The 19832-nt window shown below is 55.6% G+C and overlaps 9 protein-coding genes across 9 annotated transcripts; 4 read left to right on the plus strand and 5 right to left on the minus strand.

Moving 5' to 3' along the window:
* Positions 1-1681: 1681 nt before the first annotated feature.
* Positions 1682-2089, minus strand: B0H64DRAFT_395208 (uncharacterized protein). Its single transcript, XM_062803745.1, has one exon. The coding sequence runs from the start codon at positions 1966-1968 to the stop codon at positions 1762-1764; it is 207 nt and encodes a 68-aa protein (XP_062658925.1). The 5' UTR covers positions 1969-2089; the 3' UTR covers positions 1682-1761.
* Positions 2090-2741: 652 nt separating this feature from the next.
* On the plus strand, positions 2742-4831 carry B0H64DRAFT_459636 (amidase signature domain-containing protein; the record flags this gene model as incomplete). Its single annotated transcript, XM_062807448.1, has 9 exons — positions 2742-2814; positions 2925-3004; positions 3061-3162; positions 3218-3262; positions 3325-3447; positions 3507-3875; positions 3940-4078; positions 4144-4263; positions 4328-4831. The coding sequence occupies 9 exons, from the start codon at positions 2742-2744 to the stop codon at positions 4693-4695; spliced, it is 1419 nt and encodes a 472-aa protein (XP_062658926.1). The 3' UTR covers positions 4696-4831.
* An 870-nt stretch (positions 4832-5701) lies between these two features.
* Positions 5702-7555, plus strand: B0H64DRAFT_424156 (uncharacterized protein; the record flags this gene model as incomplete). The annotated part of the gene is made up of 3 exons (XM_062805636.1): positions 5702-5920; positions 6171-6304; positions 6356-7555. The coding sequence occupies exons 1-3, from the start codon at positions 5833-5835 to the stop codon at positions 7553-7555; spliced, it is 1422 nt and encodes a 473-aa protein (XP_062658927.1). The 5' UTR covers positions 5702-5832.
* A 114-nt stretch (positions 7556-7669) lies between these two features.
* On the minus strand, positions 7670-8993 carry B0H64DRAFT_145474 (dienelactone hydrolase family-domain-containing protein). The gene is made up of 3 exons (XM_062798347.1): positions 8588-8993; positions 8418-8532; positions 7670-8355 (listed from the first exon to the last, which is right to left on the minus strand). Exons 1-3 carry the CDS (start codon positions 8736-8738, stop codon positions 7785-7787), a joined length of 837 nt encoding a protein of 278 aa, XP_062658928.1. The 5' UTR covers positions 8739-8993; the 3' UTR covers positions 7670-7784.
* Positions 8994-9186: 193 nt separating this feature from the next.
* B0H64DRAFT_395214 (uncharacterized protein) lies at positions 9187-9609 on the minus strand. The gene has a single exon (XM_062803746.1). It carries the CDS (start codon positions 9476-9478, stop codon positions 9224-9226), a length of 255 nt encoding a protein of 84 aa, XP_062658929.1. The 5' UTR covers positions 9479-9609; the 3' UTR covers positions 9187-9223.
* Positions 9583-12428, minus strand: B0H64DRAFT_474378 (uncharacterized protein; the record flags this gene model as incomplete). The annotated part of the gene is made up of 6 exons (XM_062808049.1): positions 11827-12428; positions 10943-11752; positions 10803-10893; positions 10488-10743; positions 10317-10429; positions 9583-10247 (listed from the first exon to the last, which is right to left on the minus strand). Exons 1-6 carry the CDS (start codon positions 12079-12081, stop codon positions 9583-9585), a joined length of 2190 nt encoding a protein of 729 aa, XP_062658930.1. The 5' UTR covers positions 12082-12428.
* Positions 12429-12568: 140 nt separating this feature from the next.
* On the plus strand, positions 12569-13890 carry B0H64DRAFT_395217 (signal recognition particle receptor beta subunit-domain-containing protein). Its single transcript, XM_062803747.1, has one exon. The coding sequence runs from the start codon at positions 12814-12816 to the stop codon at positions 13831-13833; it is 1020 nt and encodes a 339-aa protein (XP_062658931.1). The 5' UTR covers positions 12569-12813; the 3' UTR covers positions 13834-13890.
* On the minus strand, positions 13891-16207 carry B0H64DRAFT_395218 (tryptophan synthase beta subunit-like PLP-dependent enzyme). The gene is made up of 2 exons (XM_062803748.1): positions 15499-16207; positions 13891-15447 (listed from the first exon to the last, which is right to left on the minus strand). The coding sequence occupies exons 1-2, from the start codon at positions 15798-15800 to the stop codon at positions 14148-14150; spliced, it is 1602 nt and encodes a 533-aa protein (XP_062658932.1). The 5' UTR covers positions 15801-16207; the 3' UTR covers positions 13891-14147.
* Positions 16208-16930: 723 nt separating this feature from the next.
* Positions 16931-18096, plus strand: B0H64DRAFT_322729 (phosphatidylinositol-4-phosphate 5-kinase-domain-containing protein; the record flags this gene model as incomplete). Its single annotated transcript, XM_062800578.1, has 2 exons — positions 16931-17218; positions 17275-18096. 2 exons carry the CDS (start codon positions 16931-16933, stop codon positions 18094-18096), a joined length of 1110 nt encoding a protein of 369 aa, XP_062658933.1.
* Positions 18097-19832: the final 1736 nt, after the last annotated feature.

A 19832-nucleotide genomic window follows, 5' to 3' on the forward strand; every position in this document is an offset into this window, starting at 1 on the left:
TTATATTAGTTATAGCCTCTTTTTTAGTTTCTACAGATAAATATATACCAGAGCCTACTTCTTAATAGAGCTAATAAAGTCTATACCTAGCTATTTAGTAAAAATAGCAGAGAGTAACTACTTTTTAGTTATACCCTTATCTATAATTATAATCTTACCTATAATTATAGTTTTACCTATAGTTATAGTCTTACCTATAGTCTTACCTATAGTCTTAGCTACTACTAAAGCTATAGCTATAGTAGCTTACTTCTCTACTTTCTTCTTCTCCTTTTTTATTAGGGTTTTTAAAGGGGATAATACTTCTATAACTTTCTCCTTTTCTAAATCCTTAGCTATAATATAGAAGGTATATCTCTTACTTTCTAAATTATAGTAGTAAGAAATATAGGAACTTTAACTATAGATATTAGATATAATATACTTTATAAATAGGCTACTACTATTTTAGTAAAGCTTATAATTATTCTTAACTTTAATATCTATAATCTATATTATTATAGCTTCTATATTATAGATATAGATTTATAAAACCTTATAGAAAAGATAATCGTTTTTAAAATCTATATTTAGATTAATATTATAGATTATAAAGTATTTTAGAAGCTCTAATATCTTTTTTAAAGGTTTAATAATATTCCAAATTTCATTATAGACCTCTTTATAGTTAAGGATAAAAGGATTCTTTACCTCTATAGGCTAACCTTTATAGAATATTTTAGAAGGCTATAGTTTAAAGGAACTAAAGGGAAGTAACTTAGGAATCTATAGCTATAGGATCTCCGGCTTAATCTATAGTTTAAGAGTTTCTAGCTTAGGAATCTATAGCTTAGTCTATAGTTTAGGAGTCTCCGGCTTAGGGGTCTACAACTTAGAAGTCTCCAGCTTAGGGGTCTACAGCTTGGTCTACAGCTTAGGAATCTCCGGCTTAAGGGTCTATAGCTTAGTCTACAGCTTGGGAGTCTCCGGCTTAGAGGTCTACAGCTTGGTGTACGGTTTGGGAGTCTCCAGCTTAATAGTTTATAGTTTAGAGGAGTATTTAAAGGTTGTTATTTTAAAAGTAAGTAATCTATTAGTCTATAGCCTAATACTCTATAACTAGTTACTTTTAATATTTAATAATATAACCTTTCTAGCTAATTTAATAGTATTAATTTAAAGGAGGTTCTATAGGCTAAGGTTAGTATTAAATAGTATTTATATATTATATATATAGTTATTAGAATCCTATAGAAAAGAATCCTATAAATTTAACAATATTTACTAGATATACTCTGAATTTTTCTGGGTTCTGTAGGCTTAGTTGCGGGAGAAAACACAACTCTAAGATATAGGTGATCGTAGTTGTAGAATTAAATTATAGGATAGTTGGCGATCGCTTAAAATCGCTTAATTACGTAGGGCGCGAAAATTCCAAAAACGCTAATTGCGTTGCGTGCGAAAACTCTAAAAACACTATAAAAAACAACAAATCCAATCAACCAGCCCGCATCAACCAGCCCGCGAAGCGGGCTGCACACCCCTAGTATTACAGTACTGGAGCATCTTGGAACAATCAAGATATGAGAAAAACGTATAGTTAGATGTTGAAATTATGAGCCGAACTTTACCAGTGAACATACCTCTCCGTGTAGCTAGAACATAGCAATGACGAGGGTGTGGTTGAATACCTACCTATATAATATCACAAGCCCTCAGAAATATACGAGGATAATTGGCTCGACCGCATTTCCACCACCTCGAACCCATTCGACCCAGAAGTCACCAACTAAAACAAATCGAGACCACGATGATCCCGACCAATATGAGGAGTATGGGCTTCGTGATGGTGATGCTGATGGGGGGGATAGCAGCTCTACCGACCACTGAGGAACAGCCAGACAACACCGCGACTGACCCTACACGTATTGCTATGATTATCTTCTTCGGTACGTTCTTGATTCTTTTTATAGGTATGGCATGCTCCATTAGGATGGACGAGTTGTGGAAGAGGAAGGATAAAGAGTTACGGGACTTGGCTTGGTTCCAAAGGCGGAACGCTCCGCGGCCTCAACGGGGTTATGCGGAAGGCCACATTGAAAGCAATGCGGGACTTCAACAGCATGCGGAAGGCAACGTTGAAAACAACGGTGAAACCAGTCGGATAGCCAATTTCGGGATCGCTAGGGTTTGGCGCATCTTGTCACGGCGTGGAAATGGAACATCGGACAGAGCCAGGACCAACGACATTGAACTCGAAGCGCAGAGGACAACCGGCAACCACAACGGGGCTCCGAATAGGCCTGAATAGGGTCCAGGTACATTGTCCGATAGCGGAGACTACCGTAGCGGGAAAATACAGAGGGCAACTACAGTAGTTGGCGCCAAGTACCGTAGTTTTAACAAAGTACGGTTGCTCTCAAAAGTACGGTTCTTCGCGTCCAACGTTTAACGAAATGAAGCTCCAGTTGATAAAGGCTGGTACAGTGGGCCGTTGTAGGTATAGGTAGTAGGCCGTTCAGAAGGTTCCAGTGTTTCCATCTTGTAGATCCTCTAAGGTCTGTGCGTAACAACCGTAGTTTTCTGAGCAACCGTTGTTTTCCCAGCAACCGTTGTTTTCCCAGCAACCGTTGTTTCCTCAAACTACGGTTGTTTCCCCCCACAGAGCCAGGCAGATAAAGCCAGCGGCCAACCAGCGACTTTGCACCGGCCGCAGGAGGCCTTTTCGGTTCAAGACCTTCCTCTTTCAGGAGCCGTCCACCATGGCCACCGATATCGATATCCTCAACAACGATGTGGCAAGCATCCAGGCCATGCTCGCGGCTGGGGAGATACGTAGCGTCCAACTTGCTGAGGCTTACCTCGGGCAAATTAACAAGCATAACACGGAAGGGGCATGGGGCTGAGGGCCCTCATCTCACTTGCACCATCTGAATCCGTCCTAGCCCAGGCTCGACGGCTAGATGAAGAGCGCGAGAAGACAGGCGCAAGAGGGCCTTTCCATGGCATCCCTATCGTGGTGAAAGTGAGGAGACCCCGGCATCCAGCACAGTATCTTTGTGCTAATCTTTCGCTTTCTAGGACACCTTCTTGACCGATGCATCCCTAGGGATGGACACAACCTGCGGTACCGCTGCACTGGTTGGGGCTCGCCGCAGTCAAAACGCAGATGTTGTAGACTTGGTACGGCCCAGATGGTTACCCGACCGGTCGCACCAGAAAGTTAACCGTGCAACAGGTTCTGAAGGCGGGCATGATTATCCTTGGGAAGGCCAACCTCTCGGTATGACCAAATGATCGAATACGGGCGATAGCCTGGTCACTAACCTCTGCCCGTTGCTACAGGAACTTGGCCTCTTCAAAGGGGACCCGCCAAACACTGGGGGTTGGTCATCCGCTGGAGGGCAGAGCGTTTCCCCTTATGTGGTTGGCGGGGTGCTACCGAATGCCACCTTCCTCGGCCACAGTGTAGGTGTTGGCTCTTGAGTTGAAAAAGAATCCCATGGCTGACGACTTTGCGTAAATAGACTCCAGCAGGGTCATCCTCGGGGAGCGCCATCTCCGTGGCTGCCGGCTTCGCCCCAATTGCTCTAGGCGCAGAAACAGAGGGCTCCCTGGTGCAGCCAGCTTCACGCGCGGGGCTCTACGCCCTCAAGCCAGCACCGGGCAAGGTCGCTACAAAGGGCGTCCTCGGGGGCTGGACCTATTCCTCCATCGGACCGGTTGCGAAATCAAGCCGAGATGTCGCCAACATGGTGTCGCTTTTGACAGGAACGGACTTGTCCCACGCACTAAAAGGGTCTTGGGAAAACCTGAGAGTTGGTGTTGTGAAGTACGACCCGTGGGCACCTCCGGCCTTCGTTGTTGAGCAGGTGGACTCGTACACAGAACAAGTGGTATGGGTTCCAAATCAAAATAGGTTGACGCCGCCAGCAGGCTAATCACAGAGAATCTAAACAGCAAACGGAAATGGACAAAGCTGCCGAGGCGATCTCTGCTGCGGGTGCTAAGGTTGTTAGGGACGTACCCCTTCAACCATTTTGGCAGCTGTATGACGATATCGAGGCAGAGCACGGGATCGACATTGAGATGCTATGGGGTAGGCAACTGTGTTATAAAATAAGCCCGATTGCTTCATGACCTTCTACTAACTTTGAAGCAAAGAGCCCAACTTTAAGAACGACTTTGACAATTTCATATCTCTCTACGAGACGACCCCGGTTCGGTCACTGGCAGAGCTCGTCCAGTACCACAAGGACCATGCCGATGTTTGCCTCCCTCCAGGTGAGAAACCCCTGCCCTTACTCTTATTTTCGCGCCCATGTTAATGCCCATCATTCACGAGCAGAGCACCCTTCACAGAAGCTCCTTGAGGAGGCGCTCGATGAAACGCCAGACCCGGACGCGGCTTCCAAGGCACAGCTGGTGCAACGGAAGGCACAGAAAAATATAACCGATGTGCTCTCGGAATTTGACCTCGACGTCATTATCTCTCATTGCGACGGGCGCATGGCCAGCCTTGCCGCCGCCGCCGGGTACGCGATTGCTTCGTTGCCACTCGGGTTTGCGGACTTCAACGGGCGCGCCTGGGGCGTAAACGCCATTGCCGGCCCCGGTGGTGAGGCGAAGCTAGTTGAGCTGATGAGCACTTGGGAGAAAACGTTCCCAGAAGCAAGAAAAGCACCACCGCAGCTTGTAGGCACTACCACCGCCTGAACAGGGCCGATAATAGAGATGTGCTGCCGAGGTATTTACATCGCAAGGGACTGTCGTTCAAGTGCCCAGGAGCATATTGATAAAGGTCAAGTCAGACCGCATCATCTTAAGTCCTAGATAGAATTCAAGGATGCCCTAGAACTCCATATTGGCTTCACGCGGTATCTTTTCTCTCGGATAACATAATAAGGATGGCTGAAGGTGGTATGCTGCTGCGAAAAAGCACTCGGGGTTATGTAGTACCCCATGAAACGTCCCAGCTCCTAGCCTTTTCAAGATCCAACATCATTATACCAGGGAAGCCTACCTTACCTGGCCACTAACAAACGGGTCAATCCGTTTCCGACCCTCAATCTCCCGCGTTCAACAAAGATTCACCCCTCAAGGGACAGCCTGCCGCGCGCGAGAGAAGGCCGAGCACCTCATCTACAGGCGTAGTCTCGGCGGTGGGATCGACGGTCTGGCGGGCCAAGGAACCTCGCTCGGCCCTGGAACATGGCCACGGCAAACGGACGATGTCGTTTGCGGTCGGTCAGCGTGAGGAGTGTGCCGGGCCGGAGGGCGAGCGTGGAGACGCCGGTCTCGGATGCGCCCCGGCACAGGCAGGCGGTCGATGCTGGACCGGACGAGGTTGGGAGGCGTCTGGTGTCGTTGCTCAAGGGCGATGCTCGAGGAGTAGACGACGTGTTTTACGTGGGCGGCTTAGGGTGATGTCGTCGAGGGTTGGGTAGAGGTTGAGGAACAGCATCTGGCAGGCTCTATTTGAGAGCACCTTCATTGTTCCTGTTCGAAGGTCGGTATCATTTCCGTTCTCGGATCATACAAACCCCGGTTGGGCGTACATACTGGTCACCAGGGGTGATCTCAACTCCGACCGACGATAGAGACCGAGCGGCCGGTGAGTTTAGGTTTCTCACGGTGGTATGCACAACCCAGCCGATGGGTTTAAGGCGGTGAGCGAGATGTCCCCCTTAAACCCCCCCGGTGGCGCCACCAACAAATACTGTGAGATTAGTCATTTGCAGAAGTTCTGGGTTAAGATCAACGTGGGTGGCCTGGTTCTTGTACACAGTACCATGAAATCGAATTGTGTACGGAGTAGGACATTGGGTTATTGGCGAGGGTCATCATGCCACGATGAACTGGAAGTCTACCTACATGACCAGGAGATCCACTGAGCACCTCTACCTTCGGTACCTTGCATTACAATGTTTTCCCGTTCGAGGTAAGAATGAGGGCATGAGCGGTTCCAACAAGGTACCTTATTATATACCCTATCAGCTGAGCCTGCCTCCAATTTGTCAGCGGGCGGAATTCCGCCAACAGTCGGACAACCGCCAAAAACACACTTTGGGGCGTGGGTTTCCGCTTCCACCCACCCCCTTTCTCTCTCACGCGAACTAGTTGTTTTCATGCCTTCCTTTAATGCAACGCTACCTGAAAAAACAAAATGTCATTGTCCCAGTCCGCCTTAGAGCGCCGGAACCCCCCACCGAGGCGCAAATCATGCGCTGCTTGTATCCGGGCGAAACGGCGGTGCAACCTTGCGCAACCGACGTGTTCAAGATGCGCTCATCGTATGGTTCAGTGCGTCTATCCATCGAGCCAAGTCGGCGGAACGATCCATGGCAACCCCGGAACCGAGGTTGTCTCGTTTGAGCCGAGAAGCAGCTCCGTAGTCGAACACCCCTATCTCCCTAACATTGACTTGCTACCGGGGGCGGACTCTGCCTTTGACACCGGCGCGTTCGACTTCCTCTTGGATACCCCAGATACTCCCAGCCACTTCAACCGATCCCCCGTGGTTATGAGCAGTACCATGGACGAGCGAAGCACAGGGGACAACGTCCCCAGCCTCGCCCTCACCCCAATCATGCCGCTTTACCCACCCATCGTGTCCAAGCCAAACTTCCACGTCTACCACATCAACTCCCCGCGGCACCAATACGCCATCGAGCACCTCATGAACGCGCCCAGGCAGATGGCGCACGAGAACGCGCTGCCGTGGTGCCACGCGCAGCTGTACCGCGACGCGATGCCGCGGGTGATGCAGGACGCGCAGGCCTGCAGCGCGCTGTACGCGGCGCGCAACCACGCCAACGCCGCCGCCGTGCGCCGCACCATCGAGGGCCGCGTCGCCGACCTCGTCGCGAGCTTCCCGTCGGCCGCCCCGGAAACCTCGACAACAACAACAACAACAATGGGCACGTCGTCGACACCAACACCGGCGGCGACGAGCCCGCTCGACACGCTCGCGCGCGCCCACGCCCTGGTCCTGTACCAGATCATGCGAATATTCGACGGCGACGCGGCCGTGCGCGCCGCCGCCGAGCACACCATGCCCTACCTCGTGACCGCGGCCAAGGCGCTGGCGCCCGTCGCCGGCGAGGAGGCGCTGCCCGGGCGGCCGCTGGCGGGTGCCGACCTGGAGGAGGAGGAGAAGGAGGGCGGCCGGCTGCTGCCGCTGATGCTGCCCGTGTACCCGCTGGCGGGCACGCGCGCGTTCTGGGAGGAGTGGATCATGCGCGAGTCGGCGCGGCGGACGCTGTTGTTGTTGAATATTCTGTGGGTGTTGTACCCGCTGCTGCGGAGCGGGAGCCCGATTCTGTGCGACAAGAATGCGCATGGGGGGCTGAGGTTTACGGCGTCGGCGCATCTGTGGCACGCGGAGGATGCGGTCGAGTTCGCGCTGGCTTGGGGGCAGCGGAAGCACTACATGGTGGTGAACTCCAAGTGTGTGGATATCCTCGCGGAGGCTCAGCCTGATGATATTGACCAGTACGGCCGGATGTGGTTGACGGCCACGTTGGGTGTTGATGAGGTGAAGGGGTGGTTTATCAGTAAAGGTGGCAGGTTGTAGCGTGGTCTTGCTTGAGCGTGTGGTTATTGTATGTAGAGGAAAGGGGGAGGCTTGATTTGACGTCGGCCACGTCTGGCCGTGGCTGTCCAGACATAGGTTATATACCAAACATCGACACTGGAGAGACAGTTCACTGCATAACCCCTTCCCATTTCCTAACTTTTGGTCATTCCCAAACTCTACCACCACTTTCCTTACAGAAGGCACACGAAATCAACCAACGAGAGCCCTAAGCGGCCACCAAGAACCGATCGAACCACTTCACAGCCTGCAAGAAGGCCTCCTCCTTCGCATACTTCTGCTGCGCATCCTCCAGATCCACGCGCACGCCAAACCCATGCTGCGTACCCGCATACAAGTTCACCTGATACGGGCTCGCAACCCCCAGCAGCACCTCCTCAGCCTCAGCCCTCGCGGCCGCATTAAACAGCTGATCCTGATCCGCCGCGGCGACCGCCACGGGCCCCTCCACAGCCCCAATCTCCTCCGCGGTCAACAGACTCGGATGCGCCGCGAACCCGACCGCGAACGCGCCCCCCTCGGTGCCGGCCGACAGCGCGCGGAAGGCGTAGCGGCCGCCGAAGCAGTAGCCCGGCGCGCCGATGCGGGTCGCGTTCAGCTCGGTGCGCAGGTAGGCGGCCGCCGTGGCGATGATGGGGTCGGTCACGGGCGGCTCGTGCGCTTCCAGAAAGGCCGTCGTGTTGAACCCCGGCACGTTGATGTCGCCGGGCGCGGGCTCGCCGTTGAACAGGTCGGGGACGACGGTTAGGTAGCCGGCGCGCGCGAAACTGTCGGCGAGGCTGTCGGGGTTGTTAGTACATTCTTGTTCCTTTATATAAATTAAGGGGGTGGGTTGACGAACAGCTTGTTCTCGGTGAGGGCCAGGCCGAACACGTCGGTCAGGAAGAGCACAGCGCTGCCGGCTCTTGCCTGTGTGCGGGGATCTGCTTCGTCGGGTTTGGTGATGTAGAGAGTGACTAGGAGGTGGGTTAGCGGGGTGTGTGTTGCGCAGGGGATTGTGGCTAAACTCACTGTCGTTGTGCACCACCTCCTCGCCCACGGGTTCGCCGGTATGGGCCACGATGGATGCATCGGGGTTCACACAGGCATCGGACTTGCCATTGCAGCCAGCCACCGCTCCTCCGGCGAGAAGCAGGGCACTCGAGAGAACGGAGGTGCGCATATTGCTAGGTGACTATGATTTGTTGAGGGTGAAGAGGGGAAAAGTTGCCACAGATTCTACTCCGCGGATGGTCGGGGTTGACCCAATTTATACCTCTGTGTCTCGGCTTGAGTATTGTCGGCGGCCAGCCTGTTACGCCATTACCCCCTTGTCCATCGGTAAGATCGCCGGTAATGCACTGGCACAGCATAACCCCCTTGGGTCGATGCGACGCTCCATGCTTGCCTAAACTGGAGCGATCAATGAGAATTACCGGTTATAGCGACTCCGATATCTCCTGGTTGCCGTTTCAATGCACCCCGGTATGCTTTATAATCGCCGGCAGGCCGTCTCGTTACGGAGTATTATTATAAGCCGGAATTAGTGAGCATCCTTGGCGACGGAACGGACCAGCCCTTATTCGCGCGCGGATTTAACGGGTGTCGGTGGGGAGGTCGGGCTACAAGACGCCATCGCCTGCGCGCCGGGATGTACAGACACTCGAATCACGCCAGGTTGAGTGTCCGGCTTCGACTAGTCCCTATCGAAGGCGGCAAACCCGTCACCACACCTTGTTCGTCGATGTCTAGGTAGATATCTGTTCTATGAGTTAACGCCTTTGAACGAACACATACCGCAAACCACCATGCCGCGCCGACCGGCAACCTGAAAACATTGAAGCCGTTCCCCAGCCTATAGCCCCCCGAGTCTCCAAGACTCCCCGCGCGGAGAAACAGCGCAGCCATATACAGATAGTACATGCTCCCAGCCTAGCCAAGGACACTCCCCAACACCGAACCGCCATCATGAACTCATCATGGACATCATCTCCCATTACCACCGCCCTGCCACCCTCTATCTACAATTACACCTCCTCCCCCGCAACCTCCTCATACCCCCCCGCCCTCCTCGCCCCACCCCCCCTCAAAATCTCCATCACCGCCGGGCTCTCATACATCTCGGTATAATTCACCGGCTGCCCGCCTAGCACCGCGGCGCCCGTCTCGCGCTGCCCAAACACCGGCGCCGGATCACACCAAAAATCCCTACAATTCGCCAAGCACCCCTTACTAAACGGATTGCGATTCCCCCTGCGCCTACCACCCCCCGCCGCCGCGCCCCTCCCCCTCGCCGTCTCAATAAACGTATCCACGCCCAACAACCGCCCCCAATGCTTCAACACCCCACCATGCCTGTGCCCATGACCATGACCGCCGGGACCGTGCGGCCCAACCTCGGCGCCGGAGGGGGGCGCCGAGGTGGCGGGGTCGAGCGGGGCGCCGGTGGAGGTGAAGGCGCTGGCGAGGGAGGCCGGGGCGCGGGCGTTGACGCCGAACATGTTCTCGTAGGTGGTCATGGCGCGCGAGACCTGGATGAACTGCACGAAGAGCAGCATGGACACCCAGGTCAGCTGGAGCGAGGCCCAGACGGCGAGGAGCAGGCTGTAGGCGTCCGCGTTGATGACGCGGCAGAGGGCCGGGGAGAGGACGTTGCATTCTTCGGAGGCGGTCGGGGTGAGGGTGGTGAAATCTGGGGGGGTGGTGGTGGTGGTTAGTTGGGTGTGTGGTTTGGGAGAAGGGAATGGGGGGGTAGACAAACAGCGGTGGGTGAGGACGTCGTAGGAGAGTACGCCGAGGGTGAGGTTGATGAGGTACAGGAAGAAGTGGCGGTGGTTGTTGATGCCGACGCAGTTGTAGACCCACGGGCAGTGACTGTTGACCGGTTAGCACATGGCCATAAACACCCGACCGGTTGGTAGAGGCCACTCACTGGTCATGCTTGGCCACGCAGCGCTGACACCTGCGGCAGTGCTTGCTTCGGAGCGGCGTCCGAATCATGCACGTCACGCAGAAATGCGCCTCGTCGTACTTCCACTGGCTGATCAAGTCGTCGATAACGGCCTTTTGCTCGGCGATGCCGTTGAGCTTGGGCACGAAACCAGGGTCGTCCACCATGGCCCTGGTGTAGAAGAAGCCAGTGAGAGAAAAGGAAACGATAAACACAAAGTTCCACAGCCATGTGCCGTCTGTTGCAATTTGTCAGTGACACAAATCAAAAGGAAACACCTTCCTGCGGAAAACCTACCTTCGCCAAAAGCCGTGCCGGGTAAGATGACGAACAACCAGTTCAGCCCCGCGAGGAAGAGGGACGCTGCAAAAATACCCGCCATCCAAGGCTGATGAACGATTAGCTCTACCCCATACACTCGGAGCCGCAGCACTTACCGTTTTCTCAAACTGCCTCATATCCGGCGGGGCGTACGCAAGCAGCTGCTGGCCCACCCACTGCACCGTGTACGCAGCCAAGAGGCCAAACGGAACACCCGCGTAAACAGGTAATGTCGAAAAGAGGAATATCGTCGCCCAGACGAGCATAAACGGCCACAAAAAGAAGAACTTGGTGGTGAACCCCCGCCTGTCCTTCAGCAAGTAACTCGCGCCCGGCCAGCTGGGCACAATGGCGTTCCCATCCTCGTCATAGCCGCACTCATACAGAGCCTTGTGCCAAGCGCCCGCCGTGTTCAGCTCCCTGGCGGTTATCGAAGGTGTTTTCCCCGTCGTTGTCTTGGCAAACCGGTCCGCGCCGTACTCGATGATCTTTTGGATGCAACCGGCGCTGCCCTTGACCAGCGCCCAGTGCAGAGCCGTAAACCCCTGCTCGTCCTTCGCATGCACGCTGGCTCCCCACCTCAGAAAGGCGTCGACGCAGGCCGGGTATCCCTTATAAGCGGCCCACATCAACCCCGTGTGACCGAAGGAGTCTTCGACGTCGACCGGGATGCCCTGGTGGAGCAGGAGGATGATTAGGAGGAGGTTGCCGTTGAAGGTGCTGATATGGAGCGTGTTGTAGCCCTGGGCGTCGGTGATCAAGGGGTCGGCGCCGTGCTGGAGGAGCAGGTGGACGGTGTAGTAGTGGCAGCGTTGGGCGGCCCATTGTAGCGGCGTCGCGACGCTTTCCCCGCCCTTCTTGTTCATCGGGGCCCCACGCTCGATCAGGAATTTGCACATGGCGTACTGATTGTTAATCGCTGCCCACTAGCGAGGAAACTGTTAGTGGGAGTCGGAGGTGTGGTCAGACCGGACTGGAGTAGACCGCGCTCGGTACGCACATGTAGCGGGGTGATGCCCTCGTCATCGGTGTAGGTCGCATCGTAGTCGTTACTCTCGAACAGCTTCTCCATCCCCGCAAGATCGCCCACCCTCGCCATCTGCATGATATCGTTCTGGGTCGAGTTGTTGTCCGGCATGTTCCCAAGCTCCACCTCATTGTTGAGTTTTGGTGTTGCGGTTTCTGATTTGGAGGGCGGCTGGATCGGCGCGCCGTTCACGGACGGTGGCCCGGAGTCGTCATGTTGATGCGCCATGGTCGATGGGCGCTGTAGGTCTAAAACCCAAGTCTGAAGTCTGAAATCGCTTGCGCCTGTCGTCGCGTGCTCGGGTTGTAGATCGGATGGGCTTACGGCCAAGTCGGAACGAGAGAGGAGTCGTCCTCGTTTTTGGAGGGGTGTCGGGTATTAGAGAAAAATAATCACAGCATGACGAGATACAAACTGCGCCAACTGCTGTTTCACTGGGGCCAAAAAAGGGCCACCGTTGGGAATGCTGAGACCAAAAGAGCGACCTTGCGGCGAGGCGTCTTCTCTGGATTGCGTGCAGTATTTCAGCAGGACCCTGAAAAGAGATTCAGCGCCGTCTTACCCGTCAACCAACCCAAAACGAGCGGTGCAGAGCGAGGCTGAGCCACTGATCCTCAGGTGGAGAGAATCTGATTCGTCTGAGGGAGACTGCCGCGCCGTTGCAGGGCTGAGACCCACTGGCGCGTCACGACGGAAATCTTGGCAAGCCTAGAACTGCTACGTAACCAACAAATCCACAGCTAAAATTCCATGATCCGATCCGGCGACCATCGGATGAGAGTGGCCCGATAATTCGACTTCCGGAGCCACCGCGACCCGTTCTCCAGCCGTTCCACACCAGAGCAGCGCCGGAGTACAAAGACGGCCGACTTGTCTTGCGCCGGCACCGACATCAATTCTCTGACCGCACTCTTCACTCTTTCTTTCACCCCCCTTCAACTTGACAATTGGCCAGCGACAATGACGGCGCTCGACACATTCAAAGCCGCCTTCGAGGCATCCCTCACCCCGTCCCCGACCGTCATCACAATCGGTCTAGCCATCGTCATCTTCCTCCCCATCCTCCTCCACCTCCTCTTCTCGGCAACAACCCCATACACGACCCTCCCCTCGGTCCTGCTCATCGGTCCCTCCGGCGCAGGCAAGACCGCCCTCCTCACCCTCTTCGAGCGCGGACCCCTATACACCCCCGACGCACCCCCCTCCGCCGACAAGCCGTCGGTGCCCACGCCCGTAGCCAAAACCCACACCTCCCAAGCGCCCTCGACCGTCGAGCTGGCCATCTCCACCGACAAGAAGACCACCACCAACGACACCAACGCGGCCAGCTACCGCACCGACCTCGACGCAGCCGGCGCCACAGCCAAGAAATTCCTGCTCGTCGACACGCCCGGCCACCCCAAACTGCGCAGGCACGCCCTCTCCCACCTCGCCTCGGCCTCGCCCACCATCAAACCCTCTAGCATCTCCGCCACCTCCTCCGAAACCCACAAATCCAAGCTCAAAGCCCTCGTCTTCGTAGCCGACGCGGCGGCCCTCGCCGACGCCGACAGCGGCGCGCTGGCCTCGACGGCCGAGTACCTGTACGAGGTACTCCTCGCCCTCCAGCGGCGCTTCCACGGGCGCGGCGGGTCGCGCGCGCCCGCGAGCGTGCCGGTGCTGGTGGCGGCCAACAAGCTGGATTTGTTCACCGCGCTGCCGGCGGCGCTGGTCAAGAGCCAGCTGGAGGCGGAGCTGGGGCGGATTCGCAAGGCGCGGAGCAAGGGGTTGCTGACGACTGGGGAGGGGGATGGGGATGAGGTCGGTGCTGGGGCTGGGGGTGAGGAAGGGGATGGGTGGTTGGGGGCGTACGGGACGGAGAAGTTTAGTTTTAAGGAGATGATGGAGTTTGATATCGAGGTGGAGGTTATTGGGGGCAATGTGCTTGGGGAGGGGCCTGGCGCGGATAAGTGGTGGAACTGGATTGGGGAGCGGGTTTAATCACGGGGTAGTGGTGGGAGTGGTGGTCGTATAATGGGCCCAGGACGGGCAGCATGGTGTATAATCAGGAGCTGTACTGAGATGACTTGCGTATCTATTAATGGGTATTAACGATCCAGATACCTTCCTCCCTCCCCATTTGCACGGGTTGAGCCCTCTCTATGCCGACATGCTACGCTCAATAATGCTGAACAATGCTGTCCAAGCCAACTAACCATAGACGTTGAGTCTCGGTTCCCATGTCTAATCGCCCTTAAATGCTCACAGTAGAACAACCCCGGAAAAACTCCTCGGCATAACTTCGTCGGACCCGCTCACGACTTCTGCCTCACCATCCAGGTCAACAGATCCACCTTGGTCACGACCGCCACGGGCTTCGAGCCCCCGCCCTCGTCCTTCTCCGTGACCACCGCCGCGCTGTTCCACTCCAGGAACCGGCTCAGCGCAGACAGTGGGCTGTCCAGGGTGATCTCGACAAACTTGCGCTTCTTGCCCTTGAGATCCGAGCCGAACCGGCGGGGGTCCGTGACCACCTCGTCGATGCGGCTGAAGTTGAACATGACCTCGCTGACCGGAGTCTGGGGCGTGGCGCGGCCGCGCGAGATGTAGCTGAGCAGGTTGCCCAGCGTGACCAGGCCAGCCAGCTTGCCGCCCGTGGGGGCGAGGACGGGCAGCTGGTCGAAACCCTTGTCGCGCATCGTCTCGATGGCCTCGGAACAGGCGCTGGTGGTGATGACCGATGACACGGGCTTGAGGCGGAGGGCACGCACGGTGGCGCCGGCATAGGCGTCGGGGGTGCTCTGGCTGTGCGTCCTTGGCCGTGAACGGGCGCCCGCGCCGTCAACGTTATCCGAGTCGTTGGGGAGGAGGCCGTTTGCAGCGAGCCAGTCATCGTCGGCAAACTTGGAGAGGTAGGAGCGGATGCTATCAGGGAGGACGACGACGACCACGTCGCCCTTGCCGAACCCGAAGTCCTTCACCGCCTTGAGCATGGCCGCCATGGCACTGCCGGACGAGCCGCCGACCAGCAAGCCCTCTTCGGCAATCAACCGTCTCGCGAGCTGGAAAGACTCGCGGTCGTCGGTCTTGTACCACTTGTCGACGAGCTCCCGGTCCAGAACATCTGGGATGAAGTCGTACCCAATGCCCTCAACCTTGTACGAGACATTTGCCTGCTCCTCGTTCAGCGCCTCGGGGACGGCTAGGATACTGCCGTGCGGGTCCGCCGCGATGACCTTGACGTTCTTGTCATGCTTCCTGAGCCCCTTGGCAATGCCGGAGATGGTGCCGCCAGTCCCCGCACCGGCGACAACAGCCGTGATTTTACCGCCGGTTTGCGCCCAGATTTCCTCGGCAGTCCCGAACTCGTGCGCGAGCGGGTTGTTCTCGTTTGTGTATTGATCGAGGATGTGCGAATTGGGGATCTCCTTCAATAGACGCCTCGCGACACCGATATGGCTTTCCGGGGCGTCCCAGGCGGCTTGGGTGGGTGTGCGAATGATGGTGGCGCCAAGAGCACGGAGGACGGAAACCTTCTCGGCGGACATCTTCTCGGGGAGGGTGATGATGGTCTTGTATCCCTTGATTGCGCCGACCAGCGCGAGACCGATGCCGCTATCCAAGTCAGATCATGCCACGGCCAAAACTAGAGTCGCGAGTACTTACGTATTGCCACTAGTGGGCTCAATCAGCGTGTCACCAGGCTTAATGCGCCCGCTCTTCTCGGCTTCCTCGACCATGCGCAGCGCTATCCTGTCCTTTACGCTGCCGCCGGCGTTAAACAGCTCAACCTTGGCATACACCTCGGCCTCGATCCCAAGCGACTGCGGGATCTTATTGAGGCGAACAAGCGGTGTGTTCCCAATCAGCTCGGTGGCCGACATCTTGACGCTGAGCTTGGGCGCTTCGAGGATCGGAACGGGCGGCCGCGGCTCGCCTTGCGAAGCTTGACCGTTAGGAGTGGCCATCGTTCCGAAAATGTTTGGTGTTCAGCGAAGCGCGGGGATTGTGAATTGGGTGTCGGGTTCGTCCAACTTCGACCAAAGCTGCAAAAGGTATCTCGCGATTTCGAGGCAGAGGTTGAGATCGTTCGAAGAGTGGTGTGATGCAACCAATTCTTTCCAATCCGATACCCCTAACGAGCAGCGACGGTGCGTAATAACCGAAGTAGTGGACAATGGCGAAAGCGTGGGCGGGAGTGAGGAATTGGTCGTTGGTGGGGGGAGAAAACGGCGTGGAATGTGGGATGTGGGCTGTTGGCTCCACAAGCCGACGATATGCGCCACCGGCACTCGCCCGAGGCACCGGGTCCGGCCGCTTCAGGGGTCTTGAGTTGTCATTCGCCCCCACCCGCCGTTCCAGAGCGGTCGGCGCATTCATTTCCTTTTTTGTATTCGTAACCAAGAGCTGCCGTGGAGCAGCCCATTGCTTTGGTCTTTCGGCGTCTTTTCCTATATGTGTATAGGTATCCAAGAAGGTGTAGAAGGGAAAGAATACATTTGTAGTTGTATCCTTTGGGAGACCGAGCGTCGCCGGGGCAAGGGACTACATCGGTCAATTGGGTTCTGTACCGGGGATTCCTTTTTTCCTTTTTCCATTACCCTACATCGCGGTCTCCAAATGTTAGGCTTCGGTCCATCGCCAGCGATCACTGTCAAAGAATGATATCCGAAGCGGTTCTCGGGCGTCTAAACATTCATGTCATGACCAGTCGTCTGCATCGGCGCGACTGTCAGGCTCTCCTTCCTCATATGCTGGGGGAACAACGAGGGACGGAAAAAGCAGCGTTGCTCGCTTGACTATCGGAGGGCACTGTTGTGTAATTAGAGGGGATGAAACCCTGTGTTTTTGGATGTATCTCAAACGGGAGAGTCAATATTGGGAGTGTAACTACTTGCTACTGTACGACTTGACCCGTGCGTGTGTTCTGGGTTGGCATCTGATGTCGTCGCGAGATCCGTGGGGTCGTGTGATGATAGACAGGGCAATGACGTCATTACCTTCATGGGTCTCCTCCTTCACTCGCTGCTCAACACAGAGACCATACTTCATACACCACACCACTTCACCAAAACTGAATCAGCGTGGGGATCCCACGATGGGCAGAAACGAGAAAATCGCCCGGTCGGTTGTGCGGGCAATTATCAAGGCGAACGGGACGAGTAAACAACGAAGCACCCTCGCGCGGATCCTTGCATTCTTCTCGCTCTTTTTCTCTCTGTATCGACTGCTGCTTCGCAAGATTCGCCCGGCAGATTTTGCCAATCTGCGTCGGAATCACTGGGATGTCACAGATGATAATTATGTACAGTCGTTTCAAGCTGAAAATGGTGGCCCAGAGGAGGAATCACTCAACGCGATAGGGGACATGGGCTTCTCCGGTTCGGTTAGTCAGAGTCTCGTAGTCCAAGAAGGCTTCTTCATCCAACTAACTTGGGTTAGACCTTCTACTCCACTGCCAATCAAAAGTATCTCGTCAAGTCCGTTCCCCGACATTCTGAGCATTCCTTTTTCCGCGAGGATCTCTTGACCCCATACGTCCAGCACATGGCAACCCATCCCCGCTCGCTCTTGGTCCGCGTCTTTGACTTTCTCGCCGTCTCAGGCGCGTCCTTGGGACGTGTTTTTCGGTCAGCGCCATCCCACCACATAGTGATGGACAACATCATGTACGGGAGGGAAGAAGCAAAGAAGCAGGGCGAGGCAGACTGGGAGAGCTGGGACCTGAAACCAACTTCGTACTTTTATCCCGAGAGGGACATCGCTGGCGGTGCCCTCGCCAGCGAGGCAACCAAGGACCACCTCGCCGACGAATTCCGTGACAAGATAATCCTTCATAGGGAGCAAGCAGAGGAATTTCTCTCTAGCCTCGAAGCAGATTCCAAACTGCTTTCGGAGCACAACGCCGTGGATTACTCGCTCTTTCTGGTGCGGATGCGAACCCCTCAACGCGCGGCCGCCTCGGTGCTTCCTCCCACAGAATCGGCCATAGTGACTACCGATCCGCCACTGGTCCCACCTTCCCAGTCAAATTGGAGAACGGGGGTTCCTTCGGCGGATGGAAAGTACATCTTCCGCGCCTCCATATTGGATTTCTTCTGGGCCAAGCACAAAGCCCAGCCGAAGGCTATGACGTTGCTGATCAAGCTCTGGAACACGTTGATAAGTAAACAGGGGCACATGAGCATCACCACCACGCCGGATGAGTACCGGGAGCGGTTTCTCAAATTGTGTAGGGGCATCGTGGAAATCAGAGAGGATTGAGGGAACTGCGGGCTTACGCCTTGCTTTTGTTATTCGGAAGTTGCTGCTTAATACCCTGAGTCGCGGTTTCATCTTTGCCGGTTCACATTTCCTCGAAGCTCTGTGGCAAGTTGCTCTCGGCTCATACCATCCCTCCCGATAACGCGGGTATTACCCAGAGAACGGCTTTGCCTGTTCGTTCAAACCCCAGCACATTGGATATCTGTTCATAGCAGCCCATTCGACTGTCTCCTACATGTCCAAAAATAAGTTAAACTTGTGAGTGCCCAGCTTCCCCCAGACGAGGTTGCGTAACTGATAGCAAGAGTTTAGTTGAAGTATTCTTTCGACGGTGCCACGAACGTGTCCACGCCCAAGATCCGCAACCGCCCTCCTCTATTCACCTAACTAAGGACTGGGCTGCCATAGCCTATGATTAATCTCCGCACCGAAGGTTGCTGTAACGCCCATACGCCGGGCTCCGCTGTGCCCGATCCGAGAAGGGGAAAGGAACCAGTCTTCCGGTAACCATGGCAGGGAACAGGCGTCGAGGACTTAGTGACCCATCACTGCGAGAGATAGAGCACGAGATTCTCCATACGACTATACTAGGAACGAGGCGTTCTCGATCATTCGAAATAGACGGACACGAGCTCGACTTAACTGCACTGGCACCCGTAACGTCACAGGACCGAAATGACTTCTCGGCCCCATCAAGCGACCCGATCCGGCCAATTCGAATGCCGTGGAGAACCCGCTCATCCTATCGACCCAACTCGCTTCGGCTCCTTGCTTGTGCTCTTCACGGCCAGTTGAGGCTGGATCCGGTTTTCATCGCTATAGAACACCTCAGGCGACGTCAGGAGATGATCATCCGCATGATTGGTGAGATACAGATGTGGCTGAACCAGAATCCTGCAGTTCCACGAGTTGCCGTTCAGCGACATATGTACCGGCTCCTTTCCCTGGCTCATATGGTCGCCGAGCCGCCTTGGGGTGACAGGGGATACCACGTCCTCGATGTTGTCGATCGCCAGCGGGCCGTCTTCGCAGCGATAATGGGATTTGAGGAGGAAAACGGGATCCAATACGACGAAGATGGGCTGCCGCTAATCCCTCAGCTACGCAACGAAGTCTCTAGCGAAGTCAATGGCACCCCCCAGCGGCTTCCCATGCACGGAATCTTTACCATAAACGGAGCCGACGACATTCACGGCATTCACCGCGGTCACCCGTCGTACGGTTTCGGGTTCTCCGTCCGCAACCCTCTTACGAACGGGGTCAACGGCAGCAACGGCACCCACCTCGCAAACGGAGCCAATGGCCACGATGGCAGCAACCTAACAAACGGAGTCAACCACAGCGACGGCGGTCATTCTACAGATGAAGCCGATGGCACTCGCCGCAGTCATCTCGTCACCATGACCCCCCGCCCGGCCACCAGCGAAGTCAACGGCACCCATACTCACCACCTCACAAACGGCACCACCAACGGAACCACCACCAACGGAACCACCACCAACGGAACCCACGGAGCCACCACCATGACCAACGGCACCACCAACGGCACCACCAACGGCACCACCAACGGCACCACCAGCCCTACAACCGACTCCCACACGACCCTCACCAACCCCCCCACGACCCCAAACACCCCTTCCCGCTCCCCCTCCACCTCCCCACCCCATAACACACCACCACGCAACAGCCCGGCAGACGACACCACCGGCCCAACACGGCTAAGAAGGCGGAGGCGA

The sequence above is a fragment of the Chaetomium fimeti genome, assembly GCF_033439085.1.
Source record: "Chaetomium fimeti strain CBS 168.71 chromosome Unknown B0H64scaffold_4, whole genome shotgun sequence".
Classification (NCBI taxonomy): Eukaryota; Fungi; Ascomycota; class Sordariomycetes; order Sordariales; family Chaetomiaceae; genus Chaetomium; species Chaetomium fimeti.

What these genes read in the sequence shown, in the direction of transcription:
- B0H64DRAFT_395208 (XM_062803745.1), bottom strand. Translation starts at nt 1,968, where the DNA reads ATGGAGCATGCCATACCTATAAAAAGAATCAAGAACGTACCGAAGAAG.
- B0H64DRAFT_145474 (XM_062798347.1), bottom strand. Translation starts at nt 8,738, where the DNA reads ATGCGCACCTCCGTTCTCTCGAGTGCCCTGCTTCTCGCCGGAGGAGCG. An exon ending in GGAGGTGGTGCACAACGACA is followed by an intron (nt 8,533 to 8,587) that starts GTGAGTTTAGCC and finishes CCCACCTCCTAG; the next exon opens with TCACTCTCTACATCACCAAA. An exon ending in GCCCTCACCGAGAACAAGCT is followed by an intron (nt 8,356 to 8,417) that starts GTTCGTCAACCC and finishes CAACCCCGACAG; the next exon opens with CCTCGCCGACAGTTTCGCGC.
- B0H64DRAFT_395214 (XM_062803746.1), bottom strand. Translation starts at nt 9,478, where the DNA reads ATGTACTATCTGTATATGGCTGCGCTGTTTCTCCGCGCGGGGAGTCTT.
- B0H64DRAFT_395217 (XM_062803747.1), top strand. Translation starts at nt 12,814, where the DNA reads ATGACGGCGCTCGACACATTCAAAGCCGCCTTCGAGGCATCCCTCACC.
- B0H64DRAFT_395218 (XM_062803748.1), bottom strand. Translation starts at nt 15,800, where the DNA reads ATGGCCACTCCTAACGGTCAAGCTTCGCAAGGCGAGCCGCGGCCGCCC. An exon ending in GAGCCCACTAGTGGCAATAC is followed by an intron (nt 15,448 to 15,498) that starts GTAAGTACTCGC and finishes TGACTTGGATAG; the next exon opens with CGGCATCGGTCTCGCGCTGG.